Source organism: Dromaius novaehollandiae, chromosome 3 (genome assembly GCF_036370855.1).
Source record: "Dromaius novaehollandiae isolate bDroNov1 chromosome 3, bDroNov1.hap1, whole genome shotgun sequence".
NCBI lineage: Eukaryota > Metazoa > Chordata > Aves > Casuariiformes > Dromaiidae > Dromaius > Dromaius novaehollandiae.
The window spans coordinates 29,760,271-29,780,055 of NC_088100.1; the positions used below are offsets into that span (position 1 = coordinate 29,760,271).

At 36.9% G+C, this 19,785-nt stretch overlaps 1 protein-coding gene across 1 annotated transcript in view; it reads right to left on the bottom strand.

Annotated features, from left to right (window-relative positions):
* Positions 1 to 19,785, bottom strand: part of EYS (eyes shut homolog) — a 909,330-nt gene that overhangs the window by 34,457 nt on the left and 855,088 nt on the right. Inside the window, exons 42-44 of the mRNA XM_064508633.1 lie at positions 14,611 to 14,793; positions 5,447 to 5,613; positions 5,138 to 5,282 (exon numbers count right to left, since the gene is read on the bottom strand). Coding sequence (XP_064364703.1) covers positions 5,138 to 5,282; positions 5,447 to 5,613; positions 14,611 to 14,793 — 495 coding nt within the window. The remainder of the gene's footprint in view (positions 1 to 5,137; positions 5,283 to 5,446; positions 5,614 to 14,610; positions 14,794 to 19,785) is intronic.

A 19,785-nucleotide genomic window follows, 5' to 3' on the forward strand; every position in this document is an offset into this window, starting at 1 on the left:
CCAATTTGAGCCTGTCATATCACAAGCAGGCAGTATGCAACCTTCTGCAGAGGGATCAGCTAATGAATGCACCTTCTTTCTGACCTGAATTCCCTCTGCTCTCCCAGTTCTGAGCCTCTTTTAAGGAGAGACTGCCAACTGTTCTGAATAGTGGAAAGGTTTTCTGACACAGCCAAGTTTGCACTAGGAACTGAAAAGAAATTTCCAAATTAATTGCCATTTTTGAGTTAAACTCAGTTTGATCCCAAAGATCATATTCTGATGTAAATTAGCTGAAATCAGACACCAGCAAGACAGTGCACTCTCAGAGGATGTACTACCTTCGCATTTTTAATCGCCTAGTGGATCCTTAGACATACTTAGAGTTTTCTGTCTGTAACTTTTTTTCACTTGAGTTTAGTTTATAGGTTTCACCCCAGTCAAGCAGCACTCAAAACGGACCAAAGAACTGTCCAAAAATGGACTAAGAAAACTTCAGAGCTTGTCAAAAAAATATGACTTCATTATATGATTTTACTTTTTTTCTGATATATCCTTATCATGCAATAATTTTTCACAAACTTTTCGCTACTCCCCCTTACCTGGTTGTAAGCATCCGGTATTAATTCAACTAAAAAGTACAAGTAGCAAGCATTTTTCAAGTAGATATACTTACTCAAGTAGATGCACTTACTGAATACAGCACTGATTTCCACATTTCTAAAATCCTACCTGTCCTAAAGCACTTTGTTTCTTTTTTTTTCCTATTTTTCTTGATTGTGAGGTATTGAACAGTTCCCCTTAAAAGAGAAAATGGCCCACACAATGACTCCACCCAGTGCTGCTCTCAGCTTTGGTCCAAACAACCAGAGGGCTTCAATGAATCACAGTAAACTGTGATGCAAGAGGCAACACTAATTAAAAGCTAACTCAGAAGTCACTTTCCTATTGTTTCTGAGCATCTTCTGTGACATCCGTGTTGTAGCAAAATAAAGGAAAGAAGTCTTTGCCCTGGCAGGCTTTCAACCTATTCCAGCTTATTATGAACATAAACTTTAATCACAATGCTATAATTGTATCCATTTGGATCTCAACTGAGTTCTGGGTTTATCTTACTTTTAAAATGACTGCAGAAGCCAGAAAATGCAATCCCTGGCTCTCTCCATCAGTTGCTTCTATGGCTGGAGCCTTCACCCTGCTGTCATGGTAGCACAGAGCAGCAAACAACAGAACTTTCCTTCTGTTCCTTAGGTTTTTCTCCCTAACACCAGATTCTCTCTGCCTGTTTTAGAGATGTGAGGCTTGAAGATTCAACCGTAACTTCTGCCTTTTTCCAAATCCAACTTCACCATCTCATTTTGTGTAGGTGGGTCACAGTGATGAGTTGTGTAGACCTGAACATGAGCGGAAAAGTAGTTGGACATATACTCCACTTCAGACTGTCTAAAATAAGCAGGCACAACTGAGTTTCTTTGACCACATTACTTGCTGCTCCCTAAATCCCACAATGGCTTTTTAGAGAAGCTGCAGTTACGTTCTATTAAGATCTCAGAATACTCACAAAGCTCTCTTAATTACATTGTTACAGGACAATGAATACAGCAGATCACTTAGATGAACCATCTTAACATGTTCCCTTCTACAAGGGCCCCTGTGATCTCACAAGGATCTACGAACTCAGACGACGCTCAAAGTTCAGAGCACCTCAAACTCCACACCAACTTGGCTGCTTCATTTGAGCTCTACCATAAGCAGTTTCATCAGCTTCTCACAGGGTCCTAAGAAAGTTTCCAAAACTGCTCAAGGTACCATTTAACATTTTTCAACCTATCAAAAAAATCTTTAAGTGCTGATCAACTTTTCCTCAACTTTAAATACCCAATCTTCTGACAGCTTCGCTACTTCAGTCCTTCCTTCTAACAACAATGCTATCTGCCACTCATTTTTCACTAGATCCCAAACTATGCTGCTCCCTCTCTGGCTGCCCTGGTGGAAACAAACGAGGTTTTTACTTTGGTGCAGTCATAGAAGTGCAAGCAAAACTCTGTCTTTATCCTGGCTTTCCTGTAGTTTATTTTGCACCATCACAAATCTTTAATTTTATCCAGTACCCAAATAACTGATGTTATGATTTCCTCACCTATTCATGTCTTGCTTATGCACCTCATAGCTGACAGAGTTCCCCTTCCTTTAAATCTTAATGGGATTGTCATCAAGCAGATGCAGCATGTTCTAAGCCACTCATACATTTTGGAAGTAGTGCCCAGACATTGTAAGAAACTCCTCCTTTTTGCAATATGCCATCAAGATATAACAATGTGAATATCGTAACAAAAGACCTAAAACTTGTTCTGCCCTTCTAGTCCTTTCTCTCTGTTGCACCCTTAGCTCTGCTCTCTGTTCTGTTCTTCTCATTCTCCTGCTTGCTGCCTTGATAGAGGAGCAGTGCCAAGTGGGGATCAATGAAAAGTCCTGAGAAACTGCCTGCAGGACAACTGATGGACAGAAATGTTGCTTTGGCTGGAAGAAGTTACAGTTCTGATGAAGCATTTCCATCATGAATGAAGAGACACATTCTTCTTGGCCTGAGTTACTATGTTTGATTTTTTTTTACCCACTGCTCTGTAAAAGCCCAACACTTCTAAAATCAATAAACTCAATGAAAATAGGACTTCAAGAAAAAGTTATGAGTAGACTCCTTATTTGCAGTTTATTAAAGACATTTATTTTCAGTCCCCCCCTCCCCCTTGGAAATTACCTGAACAATAGCTGCTAAAGGCATGCAGATAAGGGAGGAAATGGTCTGAAACAGTGGCTGTACCAAGTAAAAATCCTGAATGATTGCACACTGTCACTGGGGACAGTAGGTCAGCAGCAACAAAGCTGACCTCAATGTTTCTTGATCCAACAGTGATTGTTTACAAAGGGACAGATATACTCTTGTATTAGAAGCAAAATGGTGTAAATAAAAGTCAGAGTCAACAGCAGTTTCTCAAAACTCTGAGTGGTTTAATCAACTATCTAATAGATAAATTTAATCTTGACTGTCACTTCTAGAGTTTATCTGTGGGTTCCCTATAGCTCCAGATTGACTGAAGTAAAATGGTTCCAAATTTGCCCTTGTGTTAGTGGTACTGCAGTTCCCACTATGGAGGACTATGGAGAAGATTTATTTCTGATACTGAGGACTGACAGTTGAACCTGGGGAGATTTCTGAATTAGGAGAACAAATGAAATGCTGCCTAGACAATAAAAGGCTGTGGGAAATCAGAGGTATGAGAGTGTAGCTTCCTTGAAAAGCAATGTGATCCGGAGAATAAAGACAAGCTGATACTGGGAACTGGAGCATGGAATGAAATAACAAGTATGGGCAACCTAATACTATGAACGAGAGAGACAAAGAAAAAACTGTTAGGGTGCTATGCATTTGACAAGATTTTGAGATAGGGCTTTTTTTTGGAACAGTAAGAAAAATGAATATATAGCATAATAACTACTAGCATGTGAACTTAGAAAAAAATCTTATTTTGTGGAAAGGTGTCCCTCCTGCATTTGTAGAAATTTGGTCATTACAATACGGTTGCAACAGAAGGAGCCTGTAAAACTGGAAAAAAGGTTTACATTTGAAGTGAAACACTAGAAATTTCTACTTGGTCATCCATATCATTAACATGTCGCTAAAGAAAGCCAGAAGTTCTTCACAAATATTGACACTATTAAAATATTTATATAGACATTGCTTTTTATGATTGTCAATTTGCAAATTGTTAAGAAGCTATGAAAGGTGTAACTATGCAATCCATACTTCCTGGAAAAGAGACAGATGATATGTAAGTCATATGACTTTCTGAGTGAAAAGTTGATTGCATCATAAGAAATTAAGATATCAAAGAAATCACTGAGTTTCAAAAGGTAGCTGAGCTCTAGACTATCTCAAACAATGCTTAAATATTTCAAATCTGGAGAAGAGAAGGCTCCAGGGTAATCTAACTGCCGACTCAACTACCCAGTGGGTGATTAGAGAGGAAACTGACTCAGATTTCTCTTAGACATGCTCAGCAAAAGGATGAGGTGCAACAATCACATGTTGCAGAAAGGGAAATTCTAACTAGAAGTAAGAAAGTAAAGGTGGTGAGGTGGTTAATGATGAGAGCAGGCTGCCCAGAGAAGCTGTGGAATCTTATTCCTTGGAGATATTCAAAACTCAGCCAGACGAAGCATGGAACAAGCTGGTCTAACTTGAAACTAGCCCTACTTTGAGCAAAAGGTCAAACTAAATAACCTCCAGAGGTCCATCCAAGGTATATTACTTAGTGGAAATGGAGTGTAGTGTATGAAAGTGAATTTTATTGTTATGCTTGTCTTCCATAGTGTGTCTCCAATTTTATAATTGAGAACTTGGATTACGCTCTGCTATAGTAAAACATTTTATTTTCATTTTAAAGTTGTCCAGTGTTTAAAATAAAGTCATGTGTACCTCACAAACATGGAGCACATATTATTTTTACAGAAGTAAGGAATGAAAATAAGGAAGCGTTGTGAACAAATCCTTTGCATCATTGTTGATCCAACCAGTAGCAGTTGAATTAAGCTTTCTACAGAGCTTCAAATGTCAGTTTGGAGATAGGAATTATTATCTGTTAGATAAACAATGGAAACATTCTTTGCAAGGGTTACTGAGGTCCATTCCAGCAAGCGTCAGCCTGTGATGTCTTGAAAAAAACCCAGATCTTAACGTGTTGTATCAGAAAGTAGCACTCAGCATGAAAACTACGACCCAAACCAGCACTGACAACAATAATGGCTGGAATAGCTAAGAACTAGTTGGGTGGAGAATTTAAACTACCTTCCCATAAAGAAAGGAAACCCTTTTGGAGTGATGCTGTAGAACAGGCCAGGTAAGAAGAAATTATAAGGCCATGTAGAACTTGCATTTTTATCAGAAGCAGAAAGTACTAAAAGTTTTTAGCAAAGCCTTTGCTTGCATTGTGTTTCATAGTCATCAAAGTAAAATAAGGAGAAAGCCACATGAGTCTCAGCCAAGCAGATTCTAGTTTTTCTTTTTTTTTAAGACAACATTTTTATGTCACTATTTCATAGGCATCTGAAACAATCTGATGCATATCTTAAGAGGAATTGAAAACAGTATAATCTTTACCTTGAAAACTGTTCTTAAATCTAGATCCCTTTGGTAGGAGTTCTGGAGTGTACTCACGGTAGCCTCCTAAATAAAACTGACTGAAGACATTGAGTCCAACCAGTCCCCCAGGAGAAGTGACAGTTTTATTCTTCTGATCATCCACCTTTCAACGAAAACATTTATATTTGTTACAACAAAGGAAGTTACTCTATTTGGGAACTCCTAATAAAGACAATCCTCCAAACATTTCTTAAACTTTTCATTCAAAAAGTGAAAAAGAAACACTTTTTCCTAAACACCATCCTTCTAAAGGAATTCCTTTCTTACCTTCAGCCAGCCTTTTTGGAGAGATCTGCCAAGATAGATGACATGAATACGGAGTGTCAGATCAAGTGGTTTACTTATGATTGAGGCTGTGCCAGAACCTAGATTGTAGCTATACACCACTCTGCCGTTACGGAGGCCTAACACTAAGAAATCATCTCCACTCAGACCTGGAAAAACAAAAGTAGAATAGATACTTATTCCCGGATTTAGTGAATACTGAAGCACAAAATATTCTCCAAATCCACTGAAAATATATCAGTTTCGGGAAATTTTAGCCAGAAAGGTTTTAAAGTTTTTTTAATATTCTGTTTAACTTGTAATAAAATTACCAGTATTTCTGCTGACTTAAAATAGCAACTGCAGAGATTTTTAAACATATTTGCATGCTTTATGAAGAAAGTTCTTTTTCCTACAAAAGTAGGTTGGCGACATGCACCAACCCTGTTGAGCCTGGTGGATTTAGCTGTACTTGGTGTTCACTCATCCTGCAACATGAATAAATTCCCAACTTTCTCCAAAAGCTAAATCATACCTAAAAAAGGAAAATGAAATTCCGAGTTGCATCTGCATGAGAGAATAGCTCATGGCTTAATTCTCTTCCAGCACAGTTTCACAGCAGCCACTTTCCTTTTAAATGACAATAATAATCTCAAGATTTCTCCCTGACCTATTTATTACTTATTCTTGTGAGGCTGTCTTAAGTGTAGGCAGTGCTTTACAAGTACCATGCTATAAAAAGTCACACTTAAAGGAGTTTATAATATGTCTAATGTATAGCATATGAACAGGAATTAAAAGAACCCTAAATATTCCTGGTCATGTGTCAAAGGAAATGGATTTTTGCACTGGAATCTTTACATGACTATTCTCTGGACATGTAAGCAAAAGCAGAACCACTGAAAATTAGAGAAAACATGACCAGCTTGTTTCTTCTTACAAACCTCAGTCCTCCTCTCTCACATGTCCTCTTAGTATGGTAAAAGAGCTGGGATAAAAAGGAAGAATGGTCTCAGTCTTGGATTAGGATACGCTCATCGAAATTCAAGGAGATCCGAATCTCTTTTTTCAACTCTCCTGTGAATTCAGGCAATTCAGTGCCCAATTTTGTCTGTAAATTGTGCTTTATTTGATGTTTTCTTCTATTTGCATAAGGCTCTCCTATTTTCTATTCTTTTTGGGGAAGGTAGTGTCTCTTCCTATTTGTTTGCACAATGCCACATGGTGGTCCTGATTTCAGAAGTGTGTCTTGATGCCACTGCCCCAAGTGTGTGTGGAGTCTGCTTTATCTGCAAAAGATGAGGTGGGATTTTTCCCACAACAAGCACTGATTTGTGTATCTCCTCCTTCCACTGACACTGTGCATGCTGCAGTTTCAAGACCAAAGCCTGCAATATTCCTGTCACAATCTTGTATGCTGTAAACAAACACACCATATTAGCAAACAGAAGGAAAACAGTGGTCTGCCTTTTCTGTACACACATTTGATATTTCTCTACAGATACTATTTAGATCAAGCATGAATATATATATTAAGAAAAGACTATTCTGAATAGTTTGAATACACTGCCATTGTAGAAAACGTACAACTACATTCAAGTTGAATAAAACTTGAACACTGTTCATTTTCATTACAGTGATTTGTTCGTGACTGTCAGTGAAATGTCACTACCCTCATTTACACTGGCACATTGCCAGTGAAGGATTTCCAAACTGTAAAAGTAGAAAGATTTTTCTCATTATCGAAGTTTCTATTTTCAGCTGCATCCACAACGTACTTATGTAATTCAACCTGCAAAACTATGGTAGGAACAATCCAGACATAAAAAGCATTATTTAAAATGCTGTCTAAATTTTTAAAACACTTCCTTGGAAATGAAGTGCAGAGAAATGCAACATTGGCAGCGTTCTAAAAAATTAAAAAAATAAAATCCTAAAGACAGCTTTTATAGTTGAGAGTTGATAACCACAGAAAGCAGTTAATGAACAAATTCCAAAGCTTAAGTGAAGTGTTGCACAGCCAGTAATCTTTTCCAAGCAAAAAAAATCAGAACTTGTTAAAGTCAGTGGAAAGTCTGTTGCTGATTCCAGTGGGCTTTGGATCAGCTGTTCAGTCACATTGCTCTTTTAGCAATGTAAAAGTTTTAATGTCTAACTCATGTCAGATACGGTTGTAGTTTTAGCTAATTAAATTGTATGTGTATTTCGGCATTTTCAACTTCTCCTCATCTTAGTATAATGGTTCATCTTCTGTATACAAGTCATGTCAATCCAGCACCATGCTTGTCCTCTAAGCATGTTGGGCATATTGAATAACTGCTATCATGAACATCACAACCTTGTATTTTTATTGTAATGGTATTTCTTGCTCTATTTATAGTTATCCTGAGAAATGGAATGATGGATGTTTTCTTTGTTACAGGAAAGCGAAGCACATGGAACCCATACTATTCAAGAAATGACACTATACTGGGCCTGATGTCAAAAATAATATTAAATAGTGATCTCTATGAATGAGACAGCTTTTAACTGTTCTGCTATCTATTGACTCTCTCATCTTACTCCTTGTCCATGCCAAGGGAGGAAAGAAAAACAGACTGTCAAGTAGACTTCAAAGAAATCAGGCCATCTTAATTCACATTACTTCTGCTGATTTCTGATTCATTCATTTAAGGATTCAATACAGGTTGAAATCTACCTATACCTTAGTTTTACACTGGCATATTTTTAATGACTTAATTTTTTCTTACATTAATGTAACTGCAAATAGAATCAAATCCAAAATGTTTTAACATTTAAAGTTTCAAGGTTATAAATTAAGTGACTTAACGGTCTTAGCTATGAACACCAAGGTGGGTAATTTCATAGAATATATATTAACACACAAGACATTTTTGAGAAGCTCTGTTCCCCACTTTTTCTGCTTCTGTATCTGTTATCAGCTCTAGAGTATTTGTCACTGAAGTGTCTCTGGTCAGAACAGTCATATGTTTTCATTCTCTGAACTCTTCTTAAATGTTTAGTTTAGAATCAATTGTTTTGCACATTTGCAGCAAATACTTTGATTTCATTACAGTTAGCATTGCATATGCTGTCATTGGCAGAAATTCTTCAAAACAAAGATAATTTTAAGGGAGGGGGAGAACCAAGAATAGTATTTCTTTATCCCAAAGAGAGCAACAAAGGAAACTTGGTATTAAGCAGTTTAAGCTATTTTTACTCTCTGATCTTTAAATCCCCAGCTTTTGAAAATGTATACTTTTATATAGTTATTTTTTAAATGTCTCACATTGTAAGACCCCAGTTACATCCTTTAAAAATCATTTACACTGAGAGCAAATGTTTAGTCTGGATATACATAAATAATCTCATGCCTGAGTTGCAAACAGCACACTCAGCAGCACTTGAATTTAGTTAGATGACTCTTTGAAACCATCCGTGCTTTAGTGCTTTTAATTTTGAAAACCTTCATATTCACAGTTTTTCTTTCCAGTCAAGTGAATAATTTAAGTTTTCTCCTTTCAGACTTATATGGAGCTTATAGATATGCAATAAAGTTTGCATGATGCAAGCAATCAATTGATTGATGATACAATGGAAAAGGTACTTCTACGTCTTTGTTTCATTATGTTCAGTTCACATACAAAATTAAAAACACGTAACCAAAGTTGCATGTTTCTTTTATAATACCATCCATACAAAATATAACATCTATTAGTCTATAAGATAATTTTAACCCTTACAATCAAGATAAATGACTAAATGATTAAAATATAGGGTTCCCGGCATTCACCGAAGCACCCGTTTTTACCCTCTCCCCAGAAGGCTGGGGTACTACATTTTACTCTATTGTACGCACTGAAAACCTGCACATTTAGCCCATGCTGGACCAAGGCATATAGTGAGCTTCACAGTCAAAAACTTCCTCCTGAATCCAGTTCATGCATAGCCTTGCTCCAAAGCCAGCATCTTTGCTGACTGCAGCTATGGTGAAGTCAAATAGGGAACTGGGTGGCCTCTCAAATAGGGAACTGGGTGGTCTCTAAAGGCAGAATACTCCAAGACTTTCACATCCTGAACAAATAGACCCAAAAGGTGACAGGCAGCACTGTTGTTATATACAGATGACACTGCACCTTCTGTTGCAGTATGGGGAAACTAGGCAAAACCCCGTTGTGGTCAGAGACTGTAACAGAGGTTGTGAATGAACACAGAAATGTTCTTTTAGTGTGTACTTCACCTTCAGCAGAGCAATGTTGGAAAATAACCAGGAAATAACTGGACTGCTCCAAGTAGAAGTATCAACAATGTGAAATTGCTATATGATAATCTAAACATGTTAGGGTGTAATAATATTACAAGCACTGCATGTAACCTGATAAGTAGAGTCTGACATTTAATAATGTTATGCAATTGGAATTTCATATTTAGGACTCTGTCTAGTAACTCCTATGGTACATTTGAATGACAAGAGATAAGCTCTTGGCTTCCACAAAGATATAAGCTTATTTTACTAGGAAAAGAAATTAGAAATCAAAATTAGTAGTAATATGACTTCTTAGGGTAAAAAGAGATGTGAGGAGTCAGATAAAAGGTCTTAGAGAAAAACTATGCATTCAATTTTTTTCTGATAATGATTGATTTTTAAGATCTCTTTCTCTCTAAAATGGTTTTGCTCTAAATAAATGATTTTTAGAGACTCCATGCTAACGGCAATGGTTGCAATTACCCTGGAAAGAACAAAAACCCAGGACGGGTGAAACATATCAAATTAATCACATCTCATACAGAGAGTTGCAACTTTGGGCCTGGTTTGTGAGAACAGGAGATTTTTTCTAGTATTTCATCCCAAGCCCAAAGTCAGCCATGGACCTGAGACCTAAAGAAAGGCATGTGTGCACTGTGACAAGGAGAAATGAAGAGGCCTGCTTTTCTGATTATTACGAGAAGTTCAGTATTAAGCGAAATGAGACATAAGAACACTGATGACTTCTGATTTACAAACTTTGTAGGAGTAAGAGGGAGAAGATGTTATTTATCTGTGTTTTACAAATCATTTGATAATGCCTCACAAAAGGTTAGCCACAACATTAATTCAAATTGAATATAGAATGAGAATTAATGTGAGAGTCTAGCTGGCTCGAGGATTGTAATCCAAAAATAGTAATAGAAAAAACGACCAGAGACAAGGAAGCTGGCTGTTTGGAATCTGGAAGCTAAGAACAACGTCTACACATTTGTTTCTTTGTCAGTGATTCAGATGAGTGATTCAAGGAAGAGGGGAGTTAAGTAGGATACTACAAGCAAATGCTAACTAAGAGAAATCAGATGAAATGAAGAAAGGGGAAAATGTTAATGGAATACTAAAAATACTTTCTTAAACAAGATCTTACTGGCTGTGAAAAATCTCATGCTCCTCATGGCGACAGCATTATTGCTTAATATTTAAAAGTAACTTGTTAGAACAATAGCACAACATCTCTTCCCTGTGAAATAAGCAAAGTTCACTTGGTAAGAGACACTGCTTTCCGGGAATTGAAAGGAGCGTTGCTTAGTTTCCCCAACCATTTAATTTAAAAAGAAAATAATTAAAACTGCTACACGGCAATTTGTCTGGCACCTCATTCTTTTTCAGTCTTGCTAACAGCTGGTGTTCTGCTGCCCTCCCATGATTTGACATGCAACTTCAGAAATATATTTTTACTGTATGACAGCGTTTATGAGGAAAAATATACAAAATACTGAAAGCCAGGTTTCCTCTTGATGACTCTATAATGAGCTCAGAATGCTACTATTCTGGTTAATAAAAATGACACCATGAGGCATCAATTTTTTTTAAACTCATTTCTGCTAAATATGGCTGCAAGAACTATACTTCATAATGACTTTGACATTACAGTGTACATTTTGCAGGCAGGCCTTTTTGAAACAGACTTTAACAGAAAGAAATCGAGTCAAACATTTGTATACATTTATGGTTTTTTTTAATTGTTTTTCTTATTATAACTGAAGAAAAATAAAAATTAGGGTTATTTTTCACCACTTATACTGTTAGTTTCATATTTGCATTTCTTCTATACTGAACAAAGACAATAGAAAAATTAGTGTGATTTGTGTTTGGTTAAGTCTCCTACACTTTCTGTACTCACAGTTTGAAATTCAGTTCCCAGGATTGCAGAAATTTGTCTGAATGTTGTGGTTCATTCTTATCATTGAAAAGAACATTTGGAGGATTCATTAATGTTTGTATTATGAAAGAACTAAGTATTATTATTAAAGTGTAATGATGGGGACATTGGTTTCTTCTGAGTCACTAGATGGAAATGTTTCTGGTAATGACTACTCCATGCACCATTTCTAATTGTCTAGCTGAAGCAGAAAGACAAACTTTCCTCCATCCATAATGATAAATAATTAGTAAGTGAAAGGAAAAACTGCTCAGGAGTGAACTGAGGATAAGGAAAATTGGGGATTGTCATGGAAATAAAATGTGGCACCAGTGCTGTTAGCCCTATATGCAGTTAATATAGTGTTAATATAGTTCAGTGAGCAGTATCAACTAGGCCAGACCATGTTTTGTTCAAGTTCAGAAAAAAACGCATAACAGAAGTCTGATTCACAAAACTTGCATTCTTTTAATTACAGCTCTACAGAAGCAGAGCAAATTTTGAGCTTAAGTACACTTACACTAGTTTAATTCTTAGCCTTGTACCAGGGTAATTTGTGGGTAATTTGTACAATCAACTTGATAAATTAAGTAAATCAGCCTGTGGTTGTTTATCCACGTGCTGTACCAAGGTATCTTGGCACACTCAGGTACAACTGATCCGCTGAGCTGCGCTAACTAAAATTGACAGGATCTTCAGAATGAAAAGTAAAAAGCTTTATTATATTACACATATGTAATATGTCAACTGTCAAGCCGTTCTAAGCTAACGTGTTTCAGTTAGCATTGCAATGGATTAATAATTAATTTGCATTGCAATGGATTAATAGCATGTTCACAGTCTGCTATTGAGTGTTAGCTGGAGGGCAGTTACTTCCAGGTATTATTTTTTGAAGTTTTAAATAGGTGCTAGCTTGATCACATACAAGTGACTAAAGACAACTGAGTGACAAGTCATCCACTACCCAGGAAATCACATTTAAACCAGCGGAAATTTCCTACTGTCTTGTGAATATGTGTTATTTCTGTGACTCATTCTGCTAAACTCAGTGAGACATTTCTGTAGATAAGGGTTCCAGAGAAGGAAATGCACATGGTTTGGCATCTGTTTTACACTACAAAATGACTCTTCTAAGTCAACCACAGGGAAAAAGAAGATGAAGTCCCAGTGAGCACAGGAACTTAAGTACAAACGTTCAACAGAAAAAAGATCTAAAAAATATCAAACATATTAACATGGTAAAGTAAGGATACCCTTTATCCTATTGCTGTGAGGTAATGGAGTTGTTTTACGCAATATATATGTAACAGCATAATGCCTCCCCAAAACTGATTTTTTAATAATGTAGGTTGGAAACTCAGTATCTTAAAACTACAAATAATAATTACTCCCCTCTTTCATCTTCCTGAAGTATTAATTTTCTGATGCTGCTCAACATAAGCTTAGGGATCCCATAAGTACTGGGCCATATCTGCCAAACACATGTGATGTTTTGGATATGGTAAAGCATCTAGTGGGGCAGTAGACACATTTATGTACCTATATCATTCTCCCACTGTGATGGGTTTAGATCTAAAGACACATCACCAAATCTCCTTTGTAGGCTTCAACAATCCTATACAACAACCCCAAATGTCAAAGTTAGCACATGTTCTAATTGCAGAAATGAACAGGGTAGAAATAAGTAATACGCTTCCAATGACCTATTATGTAAAAAGTAGTTTCTACCCTGACTACTATATGTCTACACTAACATTTCAGGAAATTTTTTGCTGTTTTCATCAATATTGTGGATCCACGTTGACAGTAATGCTAAGACAGACAGAATGCAAGTAGTGTTTCCATATTACCCCACTGGAAAGCTGAAGCTGTGTCAGTCTGCTGCAGTGGGGTGCTGTGCAGAGATACCTAAGGTATCATTAAAATCTTATAGCAAGTGTTATAATTAGACTAATATGTACTGCTTCTTAGCTGCCTTAAGCAGACCAAGCTGAATGTTTTGCTATACAGCTTCTAGTACAACTTATCGATAGCTAGCTGGGGTTAACTCTGCATTGAATGATGTCAGATTGATGGAACCAAAATGGCACACTGCTAAAAATGCCAGAGAATGCTGGTGACATGCCTACCTGACAAATTTTAGAACTTTACTCCCACAGGAAGAAGCAAAGCTAGTACTAGTGTAATTATAGCACAGTTCTTTAATTAGACTGTAAGAGAGGCCACAAAGGTCTGAATGGGGCTACCTAAAAGTGCAGGAAGTTTGGCTAATACTACCGGAGTTCTCCTGCAGTTTCTGTTACTGGTAGATCCAGCCATTTTTGTTTCTTGCAATTGAGTTGTGTTATCTTGACCTTAAGTGCGGTTTAATTCTAATTGTGGAGGAGTCTAATATTTTACAAATATAACACCGAATCCAATTTTGGCTGCCATAGGACTGGATTTCAATGTTGAGATTCCTGTGGGCCATGGAAGTACAGCTGCTGTGACAACCACAGTAGCTCTTGGCTGGTTCTATGGCAGGTCAGTTGAGGACACAGGCAATGTGGGCAGGGTAGCTGTGACACACTGGATGGAGGGGTGGGTATATTTCCCAACAAAGTAAATATCAGTGGAAGAACATTAGGGGCAATACCTTTCAAAACTGGGCACCAAATAAGTGTAATCAATAATGAAATTATGCTTGCGATGGCAAAGAGATTCTTAACCCTCTGATTTCCATGTATTTTGTTCAGAAATCTGCTACCGGCATCACTGGAATTACTGATAATTTTAATCACTGTAAGCTGTTATACTTCTCCTTTATGACAGGAAACATTTAGAGAATCTGATTGTTTTTGCCTACATTTACAGAACAATAAAGAATTGAAAAGATTATTTTCCTCCAAATGAGATTATATCATAAAAAGAATCCACAGAAACCTATGTATATTCTCATCCCGGTGGGTTGTGAATATCTGAAAGCAGGTAAGTATAGATAATGATGATAATACAACTTACCGTGGCCTTTCTGTCCAGTGAAAAATATCAAGTTATCTTGTAAAGCTGAACGGTGGTTTACCAGCTGAAATTTCAAGCGGAATTCATAGTAGAAAGTGATATCTGGGATTGCAGAATAAGCTAGGAATGAGGTATGGCCAAAGACATCTGTTCCACTGAAACTAGGCTGGCTAATATTAATAGCTGCATTAAAAATAAAGAAAGTAATTGTTAGGCCAAATGCTTTAACACAAATTTTTGTAAGTTCTTTTTACCTGTCCACTCGAGAGCTTAAAGACTAATCAATACTAATAGCTTGACATGTAATATTTTACACACGTGCAGAGGTGTAGTTTGCCTTTCCTCTGACTGTAACCACTTCACTTCTCAACTCTTGTTAATAGGCTTCTTTTATAACAGTATTATTAGCAACTACTGCCATCTCCTGGTCTCTAGATAGTATATATAGAAGTACTCAAAGATCAGACAAAAGAAAACACACAAAGAAATTGTTCTGTTAGAAGAAATGGCATCTCTTACACACATATGAATGAACTTGAAGTATAGGGTTGTGCTGTAGAGGTTAAGGAATAATTCTGCAGAGGTAGAGAAAGAAACATCATGTAAGGATGAATTGCAGAACAGTAAATAGGGCCTACATTATATTGTCAGCATTGTTTACTGTATCATTTGAACTGTCCAAATATTTAGAAACCAAATATACATAAAATGCATAATTCATGGTACTGACAGATTATTTAACTTTTTTTATAATCATTGAGACTCAAATAAAAACTGCCTTTATATTGGGCATTGACCAAGCAAAGCATATAGGTCTCTAACACAGCTTTTCCAACTACGTATTCCTGCTTCCCCTAAAATTGTGAAGGCTGTAAGTGAATAGTTCATTCAAACACCTACTGCTTTTGTGACACAGAAGTTCATGCTGAGAGATACTTTGGTAAGATTAAAAAGCAAATGAAAATGTAAATAAAATCAAGTTTATACACATATCTGTACTGGTAAACAGTTACTCATGCTAAGCACCACACAGCTGAAAGATGGCCTGCTGGAGCAAAGCAGCCAGGCTGCTGTCAATTGCTGTAGTTTATTCTCAGAGCAGAGATAACATAACATTCACACTGACAAAATGGTTTAGTGAAAACCAGGATACAGAGGAAGAACAGTTGAGCAAAGCTTAATCCTGGAAGGCTAGGTATGGGGCTAGATTTAAGACTCTTGAGTACTTACTTTCCACTGAACTGAGCACCAAATATGGATGGATCAAGCTTTTCTACCACAGGAAGTAGGAGGGATTAGGGAGGAAGGAAAACATTGCTGCAGCATGCACTGAACAGATTGAGCAATGCTAATGAAGAATTATAATCTTCCCCAAATAAACTTACGTTTGCAAAAGTACTTTTGAACATCTGGCCTTAGGTATTTATAGATTTGGGAAAAAAATTGGGAAAAATTTTGCAAATGATATCACCACCTCTAGTTTGTGGATCTGTTTCTAAATTTGCAACCTGGGAAATTTGCTACATTGCCCCTGAAGTGGCAGACATTGCCTTAGTATCTGGACTTGACAAAAGGTGCAGATGTAGACTCTGACAAACCCTTTTTAGCAAGGACTGGGAATCTGCAGCAAGACAGAGTGTACTAGCCCATTTATTAAGCAGTTTTTCACTCATGTAGCACATTATGCCTTGTTCTGTGATATTAAATGGCAGCCAGGAAATTTCCATATGAAATGGTTGTTTTGTCCTAATTACAAGAAACTGGCAAACAGTTCGTTCTTCTCAACCTAGTTGGACTGAATGTAACCCCAAGTCTTAGACCTTTATGAGTCATGTGAATTGGAAGAGAAACACAACTCTCCCATTTTTACATTTGGTGTTGGCTGAAGTCCACTAGTATTCCCTCAGATTACCTCAAAATTTCTGAGTTACGCTCATGTTCTGCGTTTTCTGCCTCTCAGGAAGCTATGACAGGCAGCACCTTTAAAAGTATTTTGTATATTTTTTATTTAATATAACACACAAATATTCAAATATATTAAATATATTAAAATTTAAATGACAATAAGATCTTAAAATGAAGAGGCCTTTATGTATGTTTTCTTTACCTGATTCACTTTACCTGGGAAAGGTGAATTCTATCTGGTACCTCCAGAGAGCCTGATAATTTCTCTTCTCTGTTCTCTGACAGAGCCTATTACTGACCAGCTATTTTTTTAATGGTTTGCTGTCTTGAAGTCTCTAATTCCCAGCTGGATAAGTTCTATCCCACTTCTACAACCTTTTTTCCCAGGATGAAATATGCCATTGTCTCAGCTGTTTCCTTGGAGTTTTCTAACTGCGTAGCTATTTTCCTGCCAATCTATTTGCCCCTTTCAGCCCTCCCTATAAAGGTAGATTTGAACGTTCGCAGAATCACGCCTGACAAAGTGATCTACAACAGCAGGACCTCGTCAAAGGGAGGAAGCTACTCCCACTGACAGCTCCTACATAGAAAATTTTTGTGTATTGGTATTCCTCGATTGCTGTGTATCAATTTCATTGCAATTTTGGCATGTCCTAGAACAAAAGGTTCAAAGGTTTTGAATCTGAATTCTTACAACCAAAAACATATCTCTTAAGTCATGTGATCAAGGATAGTTACGGCCGATGAGCTGGGCTCAGCAAATTCTGAGCCCTCAATAAGCTCCAAGACTCTCCTTTTCTCCTGTGTATTTCCTTATGTAAAAATATGCAACAATATGATAGATTTACTGGGTGGAGGTTTTGTTGGAGTTGTTTTGATAATAGCATCCTTACTATTAAAGGTTATTTTAAAACTAAATTATTTAAACTCAATAATTTTACTTAAAACAAGTGGGGTGTGGTTAGTGTTTTAAGAAGGCCCAAGTGGGAACTGGCCTTAATTAATAAAAGGCAGAATCCAGAATTTAGCCTGGTAAGTTGCTGCCATAGGAAGCTGCTATCATTTGACTCTAGGGAGCGGTATAAATGTACATGGCCTGTGATGCTCCCCCCAGGACTGAAAAGGCTGGAACTGTCTTAGACTGTGGTTTCTCCTACTGTTTCTTCCTGTTTTTAAGACACAGTCTAAGAAACAGACTAAGAAACAGACAGAAAACCTACCAGGCCAAATTGATCATGGAGTTTTTTAACAATGAATAAAGAAACAAATGGAACAGAAGGGTAAGTGGTTTCATTAAAAATGTTAGTATCAGTAAATACAGAGTCTGCAGGTAGGTCACGTATGTTCTATCTGGTCACCTGTTGGGTGTCAAAATCCTGATAGACACTATCAAGCAGGCCTAAAATACTTTTTAGAGATATTAGTTTAGAATCCAGTATACACCTCAGTGGTAGGCAAATTAGAAGCACCTTGGACAGAAGCGACATGTTTGGAACAATATTGCACAAGGAGAGAAGAGCATACTGAAGCAGGTATACCGAAAAATTTCAAAATGTGATACATTGCTTAAGAGTTTCTGAAGGCAGGACAGCTATTTTTGAGAGCAGCCTAAACAAATGGCCGGTTTCCTTGATCTTTAACATGGATACACCCTGAATGCTTATCTATGTGAGGGGAAGGGAACTCTACCTTCGCTTCCCAAAATGATAAACCATACTGGTTCAGACTTAATTTTACAAACCTTGCAATTTTACCTGTACCTTACCAGTACTGAGTACAAGATGTGCACTTTACTATCAAAATCTCCACATGGGGAAAGTTTACACACAATGACACCTTATGCTCAGTCACACAAAATTGTTATCTAATAATTGTTTGCAATATTGCAATACAAGGCATTTTATTTAACACTATCATTTAATAAATGTTAGATATATTCTTCATTTCACAGTATTACTTACTTATTTTTATTTTATTCTATATTAATTTACTATAGGAAACAGACATATCAAGGGCCTAAGCCTCCTGCTTGTTAGAAGCAATCTGCAAAGGTATACTTTGGGTGGGAGTCATCTGACCAAATGAGGGTATGTGTCATGTAGATGTCTATATAAGAGCTGACAACCCTAGCTGACAACCTGACACCCAACTTCAAATCAGTGGAAAAAATAAGCACCTTTAGGGCACAGTTGCTTTCACCTAAAACACATACCTTATACAAGCCAGGTGCATAGTGTTCTAAAATGCTTGTTTCACCCTATTGGATGCCAAAGCAGCCTTGGTTGCATTATAGACATTATAGACAGCTAAAGTTAGATGGGATGAAGCCTACCTTCTCTATATCCTACAGCTACTTCACTATCTGCTTCTTCTTTCTCTGTCTCTGGTCTCCATTGCCACAAAAATTGAATACTTTAGAAATTCTGAAAACAGTCTCTGTAAAGTAAACACTTTTTTCTGGTTTTAAAGAATGAAAACTTTAGGGCACTCAGAAGCTAAATTATTTGCCTAAAGTTACACACAAAGTCTGGAGTGGATTGCAGAACTTACTATAGATCTCTCAACTCCAGCCTAGAGCACAGTAGCTGTAGAATAACTGACATTTTCATTTTTTATTCATGGGTGTTTGAACACAACAAAACCTTTCAAAACATCTGACAAGAAGCATCTTTCAAAAATAATTTCCACTCTTGACTCCTTGAGTGTTTCATCTCAGCCCTTTATGGTCTTTTCTTCCAGTTCTGAATGTGCTTTTTGCTGGGGCCATGAAGTACATTCAAGCACACCCAGCATATCTTATGAAAGGCATTATATATTGTGTTGGTTCATTTCACAGTTCTCTCCACAGTACTGAAGCACTGTTTCTCACACCTAGTAAAAGTCAGACACAGTATCTAATTAATTTCCCTATCCTTAGCAGCTAGATACACACAGTAAGTGTTTGCAAAATAGTGGTGGTCTCTGGACAGAAAGATTTATGTACAAATGTTAACTAATCCTGAGTCACAAGCTTACATTTCTGGCTAATTCAATATATCTAGCTTGGCAGGTGCTATTTATTCCATATTTTATCTGTTTCTGGACTGTAGCTTATAGATTTTATACCACATCTTTTAGCATTCTAAGTATTATTTATCAGCAGATCTTTATTTAAACATATCAAACAGTTAAAGGTTATCAGTAAATGTATGTCAACATGGAAAATTCAGTTTTTGAGACATTTTTCATGCAAATGACCCTCATTAGTTTGACTTTAATACAGACTGCTTT